Here is a 14,160-nt window from a genome sequence, read left to right as displayed (position 1 = left end):
GAGGGTGGCTGGGCAGACCAGGAGGAGGAATGCCCTGAGGGCTCTGCTCTCTCACGCCCTGCCCTGCCCCGCCCCAGAGGCGCCCTGCCCCAGAGGCAGCAGTGCACTCTGGAGGGGGAAGGTTCCTGGAGGCTGTTTCCTTCACACTGATTGCTGTCTAACCCACGCCCTCTTCCCTCCAGAGTTCGAACACTGAGAGGCTAGAGGATAAAACTAAGAAACTTCCGCTTTTCCAGACCCAGAACTAGGCCCAGCTAAAACTATGACAAGAAGAACTTCAGGCCTTTATGTAACTTAGAGACGTCATCCAAGTGTCTACACATCAAATAAAAGGCTAAAATAAAAATCAGTGAAGGAGGGAGAGTCAGGCTTTAGATTTTGTTCCACTCAATCCCAGGTGACCACATGAATCCAAAGACCGATCCTAAATTCTCAGTATAAACACTAAGTGGGCAGTGGAAAACAGAAAGGTTAAAACAGATGTAAATACAGTCAAAACAAGAGTAAAGAGCAGCAGGTTAAGCCTGTAGGTGTCAAAATTTCACAAGTCCCAGTACCTGGTAACGAGGAAACCTGACGCCGGCCTGATTCATCACACGATGCCTCCGACGACCCCATTATTTCATCACCAAGAGAAAAAGCAGAAAATGCCTTCAGCAACAGAAAGTGTTTGAATAGACACAGCAATAATGGCGGTTATCAGGTTATGACATAATATTCACATTTTTCAAAACCCCAGACTTTTGATCCGAACTCACAGCTTGACTCAATCCACCAGAAAATGTTGGTTTTTTTCCCTACATGGTGATTTTGACTTCTAAAGAAGAGGCTTAGGGCAAATTGGTTTATTACAATGACAATGAAGCCCCATAATTAGCTGGCTGAAAAGCACCAATATTAAGATAAAAAGCAATCAGTTTTATAATTACATCGGGACCTCCCCCCACAAAATAAATCTTGGGTTTAGCTTCTGCTCAGTCATTTCATTAGTTCTAGCGGCATTACACAAAACCTGAGCCACACAATTACATCTGTTTGTTCCTCTCAGCAAACAGATATTTAAATGACTGAGAAACTCACTCAAGAATTAATACAAATAAACATAATAAATATCTGCCAACTGGGTGAGAAGCAGCTGAAGTGGGCCGGGTCTGCCACTGGCAGTTTTCCTGTGAAAGGACGATGTAACTGACAAAGAGGACGGATCAGCGAGGTAAACGGAAGTGACAGTAACTAAAGACAATGAGTCTCTCACGCTGGGTAAAGAAAGGCAGCTTTACTGTTCTGGTCACCAAAACATAATAGGTAGAACTACAGGAATCATAACTTATTATGCACTCTTTCTCTAAAAACAAACAGACAAACAAACAAAGCTGTTGAACTTTACAGTGCAGCAGGAAGTCCTGGACCATTTACTTGAAAACCTCTTTGAAAGTCTGCTCTGGGTCTGCTAACGACAGCAAAAGGGCTGTTGGTAAGTGATGAGCAGGAGAACTATTCTCCAGCTAGGCCTTAAACGCACCATTACGGAGACAGCAGTAGATTTAAAAATAACAAATCTGGAATCACTGCCAATTTCCACTTCGGAGGTAATTTCATTTGTAGGTAAAAAGTAATAGAGCCATTCTATTATCGCTAAGCATACAAGGCCCACAGGTGTTTTCAGAAGCACTTAGCTGGAACGCGATCTCCTCCTTGTATTTCTGCAATCTGGGGACCCAGACATCTTCCTGGCAGCCACGTGCCCCTCCATACACTGTAGAAAGGCCTCCAAAGGCCCTGCAAATGGAAAACCTCAGTCGTGGGCAAGTCACTGAGCCTCTTCGGGTATCCTCAGTAAAATGGGCACTGATACCTCTCTCATTGGATTGTAGGGGCTAAGGCACCAAGGATTACGGAAAGTAACATTTCCTGTTGTCCCACAGTCCCAGGCCTCCAGCTAGTACCAGCCATCATCTGAACCAGCCAGGTAATACTCTCTGAAAATCATTTTATGGACAAACTAATTGTTGTTTGGAAACGTAAAATTTGATTTAAACCACTCGTGAGGGAGAAGGGAAGAGAACTGTTAAAAAGCAGCGTTGGTAGCAATTGTTGGGAATAACTTCAAATACACACACCTCTGGTTTCCTGCCAACGGTTTAGACTTACTTCCCTGGCAGGCATTTTGGCCTTGGTAGCACATCTGGCGGTAACGAGTCCGAAACAAGTCTTTATCACTTTGAACTTGGGGCAGGGGGCCTGAATTTTTTCTGATGAAACGCATAACCACATTAACCTGCTTAAGAGGAAGAAGAGAATTTTCTAGAAGAAACGTTTGGGGGAAAACCCACAAAGGGGTGCTTCTCTTCTTTATGTGCCGCTTCATGGGCATTCCTCTGCACCCTCTGACCTAACATACTCCTTGGCATGGGTTTAAAGACATCCCCTCATCTAACTTCCCTGCAGTCCGGGGAAACTTCCACTGATTTTTTAAAAAATAAGCTGCTCACTTTACGTAGTCAAAGTGTGCCAAAGGGATCTCGTGTTACATTCTTGGATAAAGGGAAGACTCCCCAGCTGCATTAAAAGTAGGAGCAGCCCTGAACCGGTATGGCTGAGTGGATTGAACGCTGGCCTGCGAACCAAAGGGTCGCCGGTTCAATTCCCAGTCAGGGCACATGTCTGGGTTGCAGGCCCCTGCGGGGGGCGCGCAACAGGCAACCACACATTGATGTTTCTCTCCCTCTCTTTCTCCTTCCCTTCCCCTCTGTCTAATAATTAAAAAACAAAACTAGGAGCAAATACTCCAGAGCCAGTCTGCCTGGGTTCAAAACTTTGGGCAAGCTACCTGACCTGTCTGTGCCCCAGTAAAATGGCAGTAATACTAGTGCCGTTCCCATTCCCAATTATGAGGCCAAAATGAGTTAATATTTGTAAAGTGCTTAGAGCTGTGTATGGCAGTGTTATAAAAGCTACCTTTGAATTCCCTAAATTAAATTAACCCTTCTGGTATTACCTAGGCATTTAATGAACGATGGTCTGAGTCTCAGCCAAGAGACCAGGCCCTCCAGGCGGTCAGATGTAGCGCTGTGCCAGCAACAGTTGAGCAATCAGGGACACTGCTCTCTCTGCGTCCCTCTGTGTGGCCCTGAGCAAGGCGCTTCAACCTCTCCCTAACCCTTCGTGTCTTCACCTGTACAATGGGAGTAACGACAATTATCTGGCAGGCATGCTGTAAAGGTAAACTGAGGAAATATGGATGTAGCGTTCTTGGCACAGAGAGAGCAAAGTATTAGGTGCTCAAGAAGTGAAACCACCCTCCCTCCCAAATATACATGTTCATATCCACCTACAAGACAGTCTGTGGAACAATGAGCTGCTGGGAATTAACTTGGGAGCTGAGTACCTCAAATACTGCAATGTGGGCGGGGCTTTGCCTTGACCTTCTATCAAGGCTGTAGGGCAACCTGAAGAAGCAAGAATCAGGCAGCCGGGTCCAACTGGGACAAGAGTCGGAGCACCTGCTCCCTCAGGCCAGATCAGAAGGGGACTGGGGAAGGTGACACTGACAGTTAGAACAAAGCTCCTTTCCAGGCCCAACAAAGAGATTAAGACCTAAAAACAACCCCAGAAAGTCTAAGAATCTTCCAGTAATTCAGATAAATAGCCCTGAATTGATCTGTTTTATCAGCTCTTCTGGTCATCACACTTCTTATAGGTAGGTCTTGACCGTATTTAAAAGGAAAAATAACTTGAGAAGTGGACTGGTTTTAAGGGATCTGTACAGAAAATCACAATGGATGCTCACTCAGGTGACTGGAAAACAAAGTCAAGGGCTGCGATGTGGGTGGATTTCCCCTTTCAGAAGGGTTTTTCTAAGGTTAAATCAGGGACCACCTCCAAATAAACTAATTCATGTTTTCTAAATACCTGACACCTCAAGTAATAGTACCACTTTTTCCACCTTTTCACAGGTAAGAATAGAGTCTCCAACTTTTTAAATTTATTTTTTGCCATATTTTTCACCTGCCATGCATCCCCCTTCTAGCCCCCTCCCCACTACAAGTTTCCAATTTTTTAGATAAAATGTCCCTTTAGAAATTTACAATCCCCCTGAGATTTTAAGCTTTCACTGTAACTGAAAAGAACTGTAATTAGGAAATCTGTACACATGCAAAGCTGGAAGTCACAAAATGCACAAAGGAAGGGATGATCATAAAAACTATTTTCTTAACCCCAGTACGGACAAGCACTTAATCACGCCTTTGAAGCGCAAAAACTGATGCGACTGACCCACTGTCCATTGCAGCTCAATAAAGGCTGAGTATCCGTACCCTGGTTCGTGGGACTCGCGCTGGGAGCTCCTTTCCCAATAAGAGTGAGAGGCCTGCACGCGTCACGCTGCTTCTCACCACGCTCGGAAGGGGCAAGCGCGGTGCGCAGCCACGACAAAGGACGGGGCCCCATCACAGGGCCGCAGGGCCGCAGAGCCGCGCGCGTGCGAGACTCCTGGTCCAGGTGACTCAGCGGCGTTGTTAACTCCTTGGCACTGTGCAGGTGACGTGTTCTAAGATACACTTTCCTTTCTCAATAAGTGAAGTTCAAATTAAAAAACAAAGGATCCGGCGACTTCCGAAGGCACATACAATACGCACACTTACATTGCTTACGTCGTTTACATGGTGTACGTTATCCTGTGGACAGGTGTGGGGTTAGTATGAATAAAACTGCTATTAAAAATTTTTTTAAAGAAAAATGAGTAAACGAACTTCAGTGCATTGCCTGTGATGGAGCTGGATGTCGCCGACGCCCCCTAGAGGCCGACATCTCTCAGCAGAGCGACCAGAGACACCCCACCGGCTGTGGAAAAGGGACAAACGGGTGGTCCGCACGCTGCTCTCAGAACTTGTGGACGGGCTGCAGGGGCGGCGTGGGGGTGGGCAGGCAAGGGAGGTGCACCCAGACCCATTTCCTACCCCCACTGAAAACACGTAAAACTAAGGGATAAAACATTACCCCCCTCCCCCCGCCGAAAGCTTTCATATGTAGCTGAACTCCAAGCCAAGAAAATGCATAGGTGTCAATACAGGAACTGAAAACCAGAGTTGTGAGTGGGAGCTCTAAATGCAAAAAGTCAAACATCAACAATACGGAGACAGAAAAATGTGCTCTGCACACTTAAAGGAGGACAATTCAACTGACTCTTCAATGTTTAGTAAAAAATGTGCTACCATGAAAGGTATGCAGCCCTGGCTGGTGTGGCTCAGTGGACTGAGCAGCGGCCTGCAAGCCAAAGGGTCGCTGGTTCGATTCCCAGGCAGGGGCACTTGTCTGGGCTGCGGGCCAGGTCCCCAGTGGGGGGCGTGCAAGAGGCAACCAAGCACACACTGATGTTTCCCTCCTTCTTTCTCCCTTCCTTCCTCTAAAAATAAATAAATATAACCTCAAAAAATAAAAAATAAAAATGTCCTTAACAAACAGGGTTATCGTTCCGGAACCATCAACGGTAGCAGGCAGACGATGCTGGCAGCCAAGGTTCACCAAATCAGACATGGCGTGTCGCATGCACGCCAGCCCCTATGACACAGCTTCAGGAGGTGCGTGCTCTCCCAGATGCAGCCCAAGTAACACACAGGCGGTCAGAGCGGCCCTGTGACTTGCCTGAGTCACAGGGCAGAGCTGGGGTAAAACCTGACCCCTAGCAGCTGTGCTAAGTAACCAAATAACCAAGCAGGTGGGGGCAGTTCTGCTTCCTGGGGCATCACCACCACTTCCAATAGTGGTAATATCGCCGCAAGTGATGCAGAGACACTGCCTTTTGTTTCAAAAACTCTTCTGATTTGTAAACTAAACAATCTTGACCTACAAATTACTGAGAAAGGATAAATATTGAGCCATACCCTATAATTTCTAGTATTACTACCATTAACTCTAACCACACCAAAGTTATTGGAAGATGTTCTATGAATATAATGATATGATTTTCCATACCACAGAAAACTCTCCCAGTAATCTTTTGGAAATCGGTGTGGGGAACCTTTTCTGAGGGCTCCCCAGAAAAGCCAAGGTCTGGCCCACAGGACAGCCTGACATTTCCAAGAACAAACTCTCCACTCTCTCCTTTTGGGGCTTCCTTGGTGTCTCTGGACTACAAAACCCAGTCATTTACTTTCCCTGCTGAAGACTAAGGCAGAAATAGCCTCGACTTCCTTTTAGCAAACCCAAATTCACAGCTGTTTGGGATGAACAAACCAAGGCAGGAAGCTGGAAAGGTGAGATCCTCCTGCAGGGATTTTTCTGGCCAAGGATGCAACTTTCACTGGGACCATAAGCTCCCGGGAGGAGTGAGCCCGCTGAAGCTGACTAGATACAAATCAATTTCTTCAGACCACAAGACTGGTTCACTGTTTCCTGTCTCTAATTTTTGTAACTGAGACAGTAAAAACTCAACTCCGGTTGGGGAATACAGAAAAAGGGTGATCTCTGACTAATCCAACTTCTGCTGAATTATCTTTTACTACAAGGAGATCCCTTCCTCAGTTTCGATTAGGCACGTCCTAGATTTTTTGATATAAAATGACCACATGAAGTCATTTCCAGGCATGTCGTCTTTTTTTCTTTTGTTTTCTGCTCTAGAGAAAGCAAAAATGCACAGAAATTCCAAAGTTAAGGGCCAGGGTTACCATCCCAATAAAATAATACTTAAAAGAAGTATTTTAAGAAGCTCTTTAAAAGCCATTTTAGTGAAGTAAGGCAGTTCAGTGGAAGACCCAGAAAACTGCTGTCCTCACGGAGACCAGTGTTTTGCTCCGTTGCTCCTGTTTCTGCACTCTCTCCGAAGGGCAGGAGCTCGCGGCCCACAAGTCCGTGAGGCCCCTGGGTCCTTACACGGTCCACGGTTCCCTCTTCCTCAGGGCCTTAAAATCATTTTGCTCAAAACAGGCACATTCCAAAGAAACCTGCCAGGGCAAGAGGGCAAAGGGGAAGGGTCTGTGTGTGAGAACGCTGTCATGTCACTGTAATTTCCAAGCTTCAGATTCACTCTGGGGGGTGAACAAAGGTCCCTTTCAATAGAATGGTTATGCTAACCACTCTTTTGTGTGTGTGTGTGTGTGTGTGTGTGTGTGTGTGTGTGTTAATTCCTTAAATAAATATTAGGGGTCTTTCTTGAAAACAGTGAATACCTTCTGACATCTGAGAGAACCTGTTATTTTCCCTAAAACAAAGTCCATTTTCCAGAAAGTTTCATTCTTCATTCCTCATTCCGGAGCCTTCTCCTGCCTTCGGGACACTCGTGGCCGTTTTGGGCAGTCTTCCCTGCCCTCGCCCCACCCCAACGGCAGAGTACAAACAAGTTTATAGCCACGTTTACTTTTTTTTTAGGATTTTACTTATTTATTTTTAGAGAGAGAGGAAGGAAGGAAGGAAGGAGGAGAGGGAAAGAAACATCGATGGGATCGCCGCACACCCCAGCCAGGGACCAGGCCTGCAACCCAGGCACGCGCCCTGGCCGGGAACCCGGCGGCTGACCTCTCGCTTGGCGGAACCACACCCAACCACCCGAGCCACGCCGGCCGGGGCGCCACACTCGGTGCTACAGTGAATGTAAATATAAACAACTGTCTATGAATTTCCAGGTTCTCCAGCAAGCGTCCTTGAGTTCTACTCTTGTTCAACTCTCCTCCTGCTGAGAAATTGAGTGCAGAGTTTTTCTAAACCGTGACATAATCTACTCGCCCACGACAGCTTCAGTTTCTCTGTCCTCCTGAGCCCTCAGGGTTGCGTGTCCCTTTTCATCACTCACGCACATCGGCATGTTGCTCACAATTCAATCTGCACTTTTAAGTTAGTATGTAATGGTTTTTTTTTTTTTAACATTTCCTTTTCTCAGATCCTTTTGCCCCTTAGTTGATAGCATTCACCTTGAACCCAAATCATACTGAATTCTCGTACAGAAGGTGCTTTCCTGGAAATCGGCAGTTTCACTATCACCCTAAACATATCAATTCTCCCTCCCATCGGAATCCAGGTGCCTGCGTGTGCCCAGGGCTGAAAACTACGAGTCAGAAGGAGCCGCTGAGTTGCCCTCCGCCCTTTCGGTTCTGTGGGCGGCATCACGGAGCTCAGCAAGAATGAGCGCCTCAGGAGAGGCAGCAAAAAGGGAGCCAAGAAGAAAGTGTCTGGGCCGCTTTCTAAGGAAGACTGGGGGCACTGATGTGAGAGCACCAGCTGCGTTCAATACACAAAACGCTGGGAAACACTAGTCACGAGACTCCGAGAGACCAGTCTCATCGGATCGTCTCCAGGGTCACGTTTTTGAAATGATCCCCGCTGACCTGCAGACTGAAGCTGCATTTACAGAATTCAAGCTAACCGCTGAGGAAGTTCAGGGCAAAACTGGCGTGGGCCTCACCCGTCACAGAAACATGCTCCACGGGCAAAAATGGCAGACGATGAACGAAGCTCGACTTGACGGCAAGACTGCCAAAGGCTATTTGCTTTTCCCATTCTGTCTTGGTTTTACTTAAAAATAAACAAACAAACAACAGGCAACAATCGGATTTAGAAGACCTCTTACGCTCGGCATCGACAGACCCAAAGAGGACGGAAATCCCGACCCCAGGGTGTAGACAAATGCCTTCTAAGAAGCGTCCAGTAAACTGACTCCGAACAGCACCCGAAAAGACCAGGGACAGGCTTGCCAGTCTGTGGGTCAGCTCCACGTCTTTGTCAGAACAGTCGGAATGCTGAAGAAAGCCAGGGAGCTTCAGGGTGCAGGCAGCAGTTCTGGAAAAGCTACTGGGGATGGGGCAGGCGCTAAAGGAGAACAGGCTGATGGATCTGAACCCCCCAGGCCAAGGATCTGTGTAAACTTCAGGCGTAATGTTGACAAACAGAAAACCCCATTTGTGGAAAAAGCGTTTAATACCGTACCTGTCCCAGCTGCAGACTGAAAGCGCGCGTCTGTCCAACAAGTAGAAATGCGACCTCGTGTGAAGCTAAAATCCATGCTGCCCACCACCACTGTAGGACTGGACATTCTAAATAGCTTTGCTTTCTAGGCGATCTATTGCTTGTCCCTTTAAGTGACGAAAATTATATTTGAATCATTTTGCATAGAAAACTAAAATGTTTCGCATGCTCTCATTAACAAGTTATAGTGAACATAACTGAATCTTTATTTGATAGCTAAGACCCATAATAAACAGAAATTAAAGCACTAAGCTATAATTCGATGATGCCTGAGGCCTCACCAGGTGCACAGGACTATATACGTGAATAGTCTCGAGTTAATGGGGGGGGGGGGGGCGGAATCCGAGATTTTAATTACTTCTCCTGTTTTTCATTTTGTCAACCACTTAGACATATCATACCCCTATAAACTCGGTACAACTGACCACGTATTGGGAGAGGGACTAATTTTTTATCAAATTGTAAGAGAAAGTTTATTTGAAAAGTTACAAAGGTGGCAGAAGCAGCCGCTGAGCGGCACAGACTCAGAAAACAGGTGACAGCGGCAATACAGGGCCCTAGGAGCTTAGGGAAGGGAAAGGCTAAGGTGAGGCGCCTGGGGGGAGGAAGAGGGGGAAGGGAAAGGCGTGGGCGTGCTCCTGAGGGAGGGCACCGGCACTGACGAATTTTGACGGAATACCTACTATATACCAGGTTGCAGATAAACTTCGCAGCGCGTCTAGCAATCCACCTGGCACGCAGCAGACGACGGGTAAACGTTTGGTAAGTGAATGGCATTAATGTGCCTGCCTGAGCAGGTCGTCTCCCTTATTTACTGTTTCTCATCTGCTGCCGTTTGGAAAACAGACACCCGCGTGGGAGAGACTACTCCTCGGAATGCCTGGCATGGCACTTTGCGCGACACGGGCGCAGCACGGCAAACCGGTGCGCGGACGGAACCGAGGAGAGCTTACAACGCGCCAGAAACGGGGGGTGAGCTCCTCACACAAATGACCGAAGACAGTACGTATAAGGCAGATGCTATTATCCCCATTTTACACGCTGATGCTGAGGCCCGGAGTGGGTGAGTAATTGGCACAAGGTCAGTGGCGGCGGCGGAACCTGAACCCAGGCAGACTGAGTCCAAGACCAGGGGCCTGACGCACGTTAACACTGCCCGTAAGGGAAGGCCAGAAGGACGTGAAGTTTGTAACACCTTCCGTTTAATCTAGAAGTCCTCTTTGCTGACTTTCTGACTCCCGGGTATGTTCCAGTTGGTGCGGGTTCCTATATGCAAGCATTATATTGGCAGGCCGAAGTAACAAAGGCTGGGCAAGCGCAGTATCAGGGGCTGAGCTCCTGCACACTAGGGATGATGGGCTCCATGGGCAGAAGCCTGGGAGATCAGTGCGTATTAGGGTCGTCAGGGAGCACTTTCAGAAGTTAAGACCTACGCCCCAAGGAGCGTAAGGGAGGGAAAAGGGATAGGGTGAGAGAGGGGGCGCTCTGCAGTTTAAGAGTAAGCACAAAACTTTGTAGAATGTGGAGAGCGTCATTCATAGATGACTGGATGAACAGATGAGTAAATAAATGAAAGGACAAACATACATGTAGTTTGGGACATTTAGATCCACTGCAGCTAAAAGCTCCTATATCTGGCAGTTTTTGTTGGTCACTTAAAAACAGCTGGACAAACGCAGGCTGCAGCTGGCAGTACCAGTTGGGCGGGGGAGAGATATGGCAGCTAACGCAAAGGCCCACTCTGAAACTATGATTCCGCAGCTCTCGTTAAATAACCCAGAGTCCCTGAGGTGGGGAGTGTGGGCAGGGTGGACCCACCCTCTGCTATTTTCAAATCTCAAAAAGCAGGACATGCTGACCTAGGGATTATTGAAACACGGCCTCATTTGCTCAGAAGTCTCTCGCTAGGCTGAACCCGAGTCAGCTCTAATTAACGACACACCCAGTGTAACAAGTGCCTGCAGACCCTCCCTGCCCCTAGGAGTTGCAGGGATGCGAGGCTGGCTCTCAGGCTCTCCACCGTCGCTCCAACAGACACGGGAGCAAGTGAGGAGTGAGCTCGCTCACCCACGGGAGCAGAGGCACCAGCATCCACACGTTTTGACAAACAATATATTGTAGTAGCATGAGGTCCAAAGTACAAACTTTGCCCTCAACAAAGACTTCCTAGTCTTGCTTAACTACACGGCTGCTAAATCCTCAGCAAAATTCCCAGTCTCTGAGTGCAGGTGGTAAGAGTAACGTGGCCTGCACTCGAAGACAGAGATGCATGCAAGTTCCTCACCCCAGCAGGGGACACCGGGGGTTAAAGTACCTCTGGCAAACCTCCAAATGCTACATCATCCAACTCATTAGAGAGACAGGCACCTCCTAACTTGTACAGTCTTCCTCTCATCTCTCAGACATCACAAGTGCAAAAATATCAAAGTAATCCAGGTAGGATTCAAAACCCAATTCATGCATTCAAAATACATTTATTCAACATCAGTGAGTTGGCAGGCACTGAGCTAGGGACTGGAATATAAACACGAGAAGGACAAAGTCACTTTGAAAAAATGGAAGCGTGCCCTCTCGTCATTATTTCCCTTTACGGTGCCCAACCAGTCAAGGCCCCAGGCAGGAGTTCTAGTGTCCCACTAACACCAAATAAGCCTCCTTTCCTACTTCTGCGCCTCTCATCAGGGTGTGCCCACCTGGAACACGCTCACCCTACTCCACCTATCCAAACCCTCGCTTCCTTCAAAGACAGTTCAAGTCCCCCTCCTCCTGGGAGCCCTGATCTCCATCTTATCCCGAAGTGAAGTCGCCTCTCTCTGAACTACTAACAATTACAGTGAGTACCCCCATCAGTTTATTTAGAAATGCATCATCCTCTGATACTTTTATTTATTCAGCAAGTCCTGAGTACCAGTTGTGTGACACCATTGTTCCAGGGGCTGGAGAAATTGCAGCAAACAGGACTGGTGTTTGCACCCCCAGAAAACCTCAAGGAGAGCTCTTCTCCTATACTGCTTTGTATCCAATCTTCCTGTATAGCAGAGCTGGGCTGGGTTCCTACTCAGGGTTTAACGTCTAACCATTTATTAGAGCCTTGGGCTTCCTTGGTCCAGGCTCACCCAAACTGAAGTTCCATAAGCTGATGGGGAACAAAAGCAAACCAAGCCCTTTCTAAATGAACTTCCACTTCTTTAAAACCTCAAAAGAACAAGGAAGGAAAACAAAACAGGCTATGAAAGTGCTGCTGAACCAACACATTTTACTCACACTGACAATTCCCCCTCCGAGCCATGCAATCTTTTCCTCTCAATCCTTACATTTCAGGTTCAAGTGTTATTGTAACAACAGACCTTGGAGAAGTTTAGAGGACCCCTCCGTTTCCTAAACAAAGTCTTTCTAAAGCTTTATTTCTCCATGAATTAACCCTGAATGAATCCTGCACATGCCACTTAACAGACTAATCCAATGCCGTTCACTTCAAGCACAGGAGGAGCTCCAAGAGTACTTTGAAGGTGTTGAGTCCAGAGTCAATTTTAATTTAAACAACAAAAGCCAGGTCCTGCAAAGCCCAGTGGAAGATTCCAAGTTCCCAAAGGAAGCTAATCAAGAGAGTTTCCTCGAGCGGAACCAGAGATTCTGCAAGGCGTGGCAGTTTCTGCAGGAGGTGAGGAAGATTTAAATATACACATATATTTGCTCTAAAGTGGCTTGTTAGATACCACAGCTGGCACCCTAGAGCAAGCAGGGTGCAGCCGGGCCGTACCATGCGGCACAGGCGGCCACCTGGGCACTCCCACCATTCTCCGTGGCCAGGTCGGGAGGCAAGACCAGGAGAGCCCGCCACCACTCGGACCTGCACCGGCGTTCCGTGTCCCGTGGGCCGCCTGCCCTCGCCTCGGGGCACCCAGAAAACCCACCCCGCCCGGGTCTCAGGAGCCTCGATCTCTCTAGGGACCCAAGAGACTGGTCCCCAAGCGGCTGCACGGGCCCCGGCACATTACCCACCTGAGCAGACTGGAGAGGGGATGGCTCGAAGAGCCTCCGCCGCCGCCGCTACCGCCTCCGGAGCCGCCACCGCCACCCCCGAAGCCGGAGGACAGCCGCTTCCCGGACAGCAGCTTCTCCACGGCCGGGAGGTGCCCGGTGCGGGCCGCCTCCAGCAGCTCCTGCTCCTTCCCCATCCCCAGGGCCACCGCCCCCCGGACACCCTCCCCAGGGCCGCAGCAGTGCCCGCTCCGGCTCCCAAACTTTCCGTCTCCGGGCAACGCACCCCCCAAAACCGGCCGGGGACACCACCCCCCTCCCCCCCACCTGCCCCCCCAGCTACCGCGTCACTTCCGGGATCCGGCGTCACGCGTCACCGCGCCCCCGCGTCCCGCCTCCCCGGCTACCTAGCGGGGCTGGGCTGGACTGGGCTGGGCTGGGCTGGGCTGGGCTGGGCTGGGCTGGGCAGGGCGGGGCGGGCGGCGCAGGTGACTGCGGGCGGTGCAGAGTGGCTCCGCCGTGCGGCTGGGCTCCCGGGGGCGGGAGGGGAGAGCCGTGGGGCGCCCGCCTTGCGGGTGGGAGGGAGCAAGCGGGGCCCCCTGTACCCGCCTTCCGAAGTGCGCCCCGTCCCAAAGGTGTGGGAGCCCACAGGACAGTAAATACGGTAATTCGTCCAGGCAATGGAGAAAACAAAGAGGGAAATGCGGTAACGCGCACCTGCATTTCCTAGTCCATTCTTTCGGAGCACGCAGAAAGTAAATGTGTAATGGGTGTGGGGACCCGGTGATACGAAGATGAATAAAGTACCCCCCTCCGTACTTCTATGACGGAAGGGGGGGGGAAATTTTAAAATACAAATGTCCCCCCTTCTTCATGCTCCCAATCTCTGAAATGGATCGTAAAGTAAAAAACTCCAGGGAAATACCTCCCCCCCCCCCCCGGCAGGATTTGTTTCCTCTTGCTTTTTAAAGAAAGATCTTATGTATTTATTTTTAGAGCAAGGGGAAGGGAGGGAGAAAGAGAGGGAGAGAAACATCGATCCGTCGGTTGTCTCACAGTCGCCCCTCCTGGGGACAGAAACCACAACCCAGTTACTAGGGATCTAATGGGCGACCTTTCGCTCTGCAGAACTACACCCAACCCACTGAGCCACACCAGGCTGGGCGGTTTCCTTGCTCGTGATGAGACTTAACCAAACTGACATAAAAAGTCAGGCTTGTGAAA

The 14,160-nt window shown here is 49.0% G+C and overlaps 1 protein-coding gene and 1 long non-coding RNA gene across 6 annotated transcripts in view; one reads left to right on the top strand and one right to left on the bottom strand.

Annotated features, from left to right (window-relative positions):
• Positions 1 to 13,288, bottom strand: part of ANKS1A (ankyrin repeat and sterile alpha motif domain containing 1A) — a 177,987-nt gene extending 164,699 nt beyond the window's left edge. For 2 of the 5 annotated variants that reach the window (XM_045193195.3, XM_045193197.3), the window contains exon 1: positions 12,958 to 13,264. In XM_045193195.3, coding sequence (XP_045049130.2) covers positions 12,958 to 13,133 — 176 coding nt within the window. In that variant the 5' untranslated portion in view covers positions 13,134 to 13,264. Of the gene's footprint in view, positions 1 to 12,957 lie in introns of all 5 variants that reach the window. The other 3 variants (XM_045193196.2, XM_045193198.3, XM_045193199.2) reach the window with 2 other exon arrangements.
• Positions 8,765 to 12,964, top strand: LOC128779554 (uncharacterized). The gene is made up of 3 exons (XR_008425581.1): positions 8,765 to 9,717; positions 9,802 to 11,788; positions 12,277 to 12,964. It is a non-coding gene; the product is annotated as an uncharacterized lncRNA (long non-coding RNA).
• Positions 13,289 to 14,160: the final 872 nt, after the last annotated feature.

This window comes from Desmodus rotundus, chromosome 11 (genome assembly GCF_022682495.2).
Source record: "Desmodus rotundus isolate HL8 chromosome 11, HLdesRot8A.1, whole genome shotgun sequence".
Taxonomy (NCBI): domain Eukaryota; kingdom Metazoa; phylum Chordata; class Mammalia; order Chiroptera; family Phyllostomidae; genus Desmodus; species Desmodus rotundus.
This window is presented reverse-complemented; position numbering and strand designations above follow the sequence as displayed.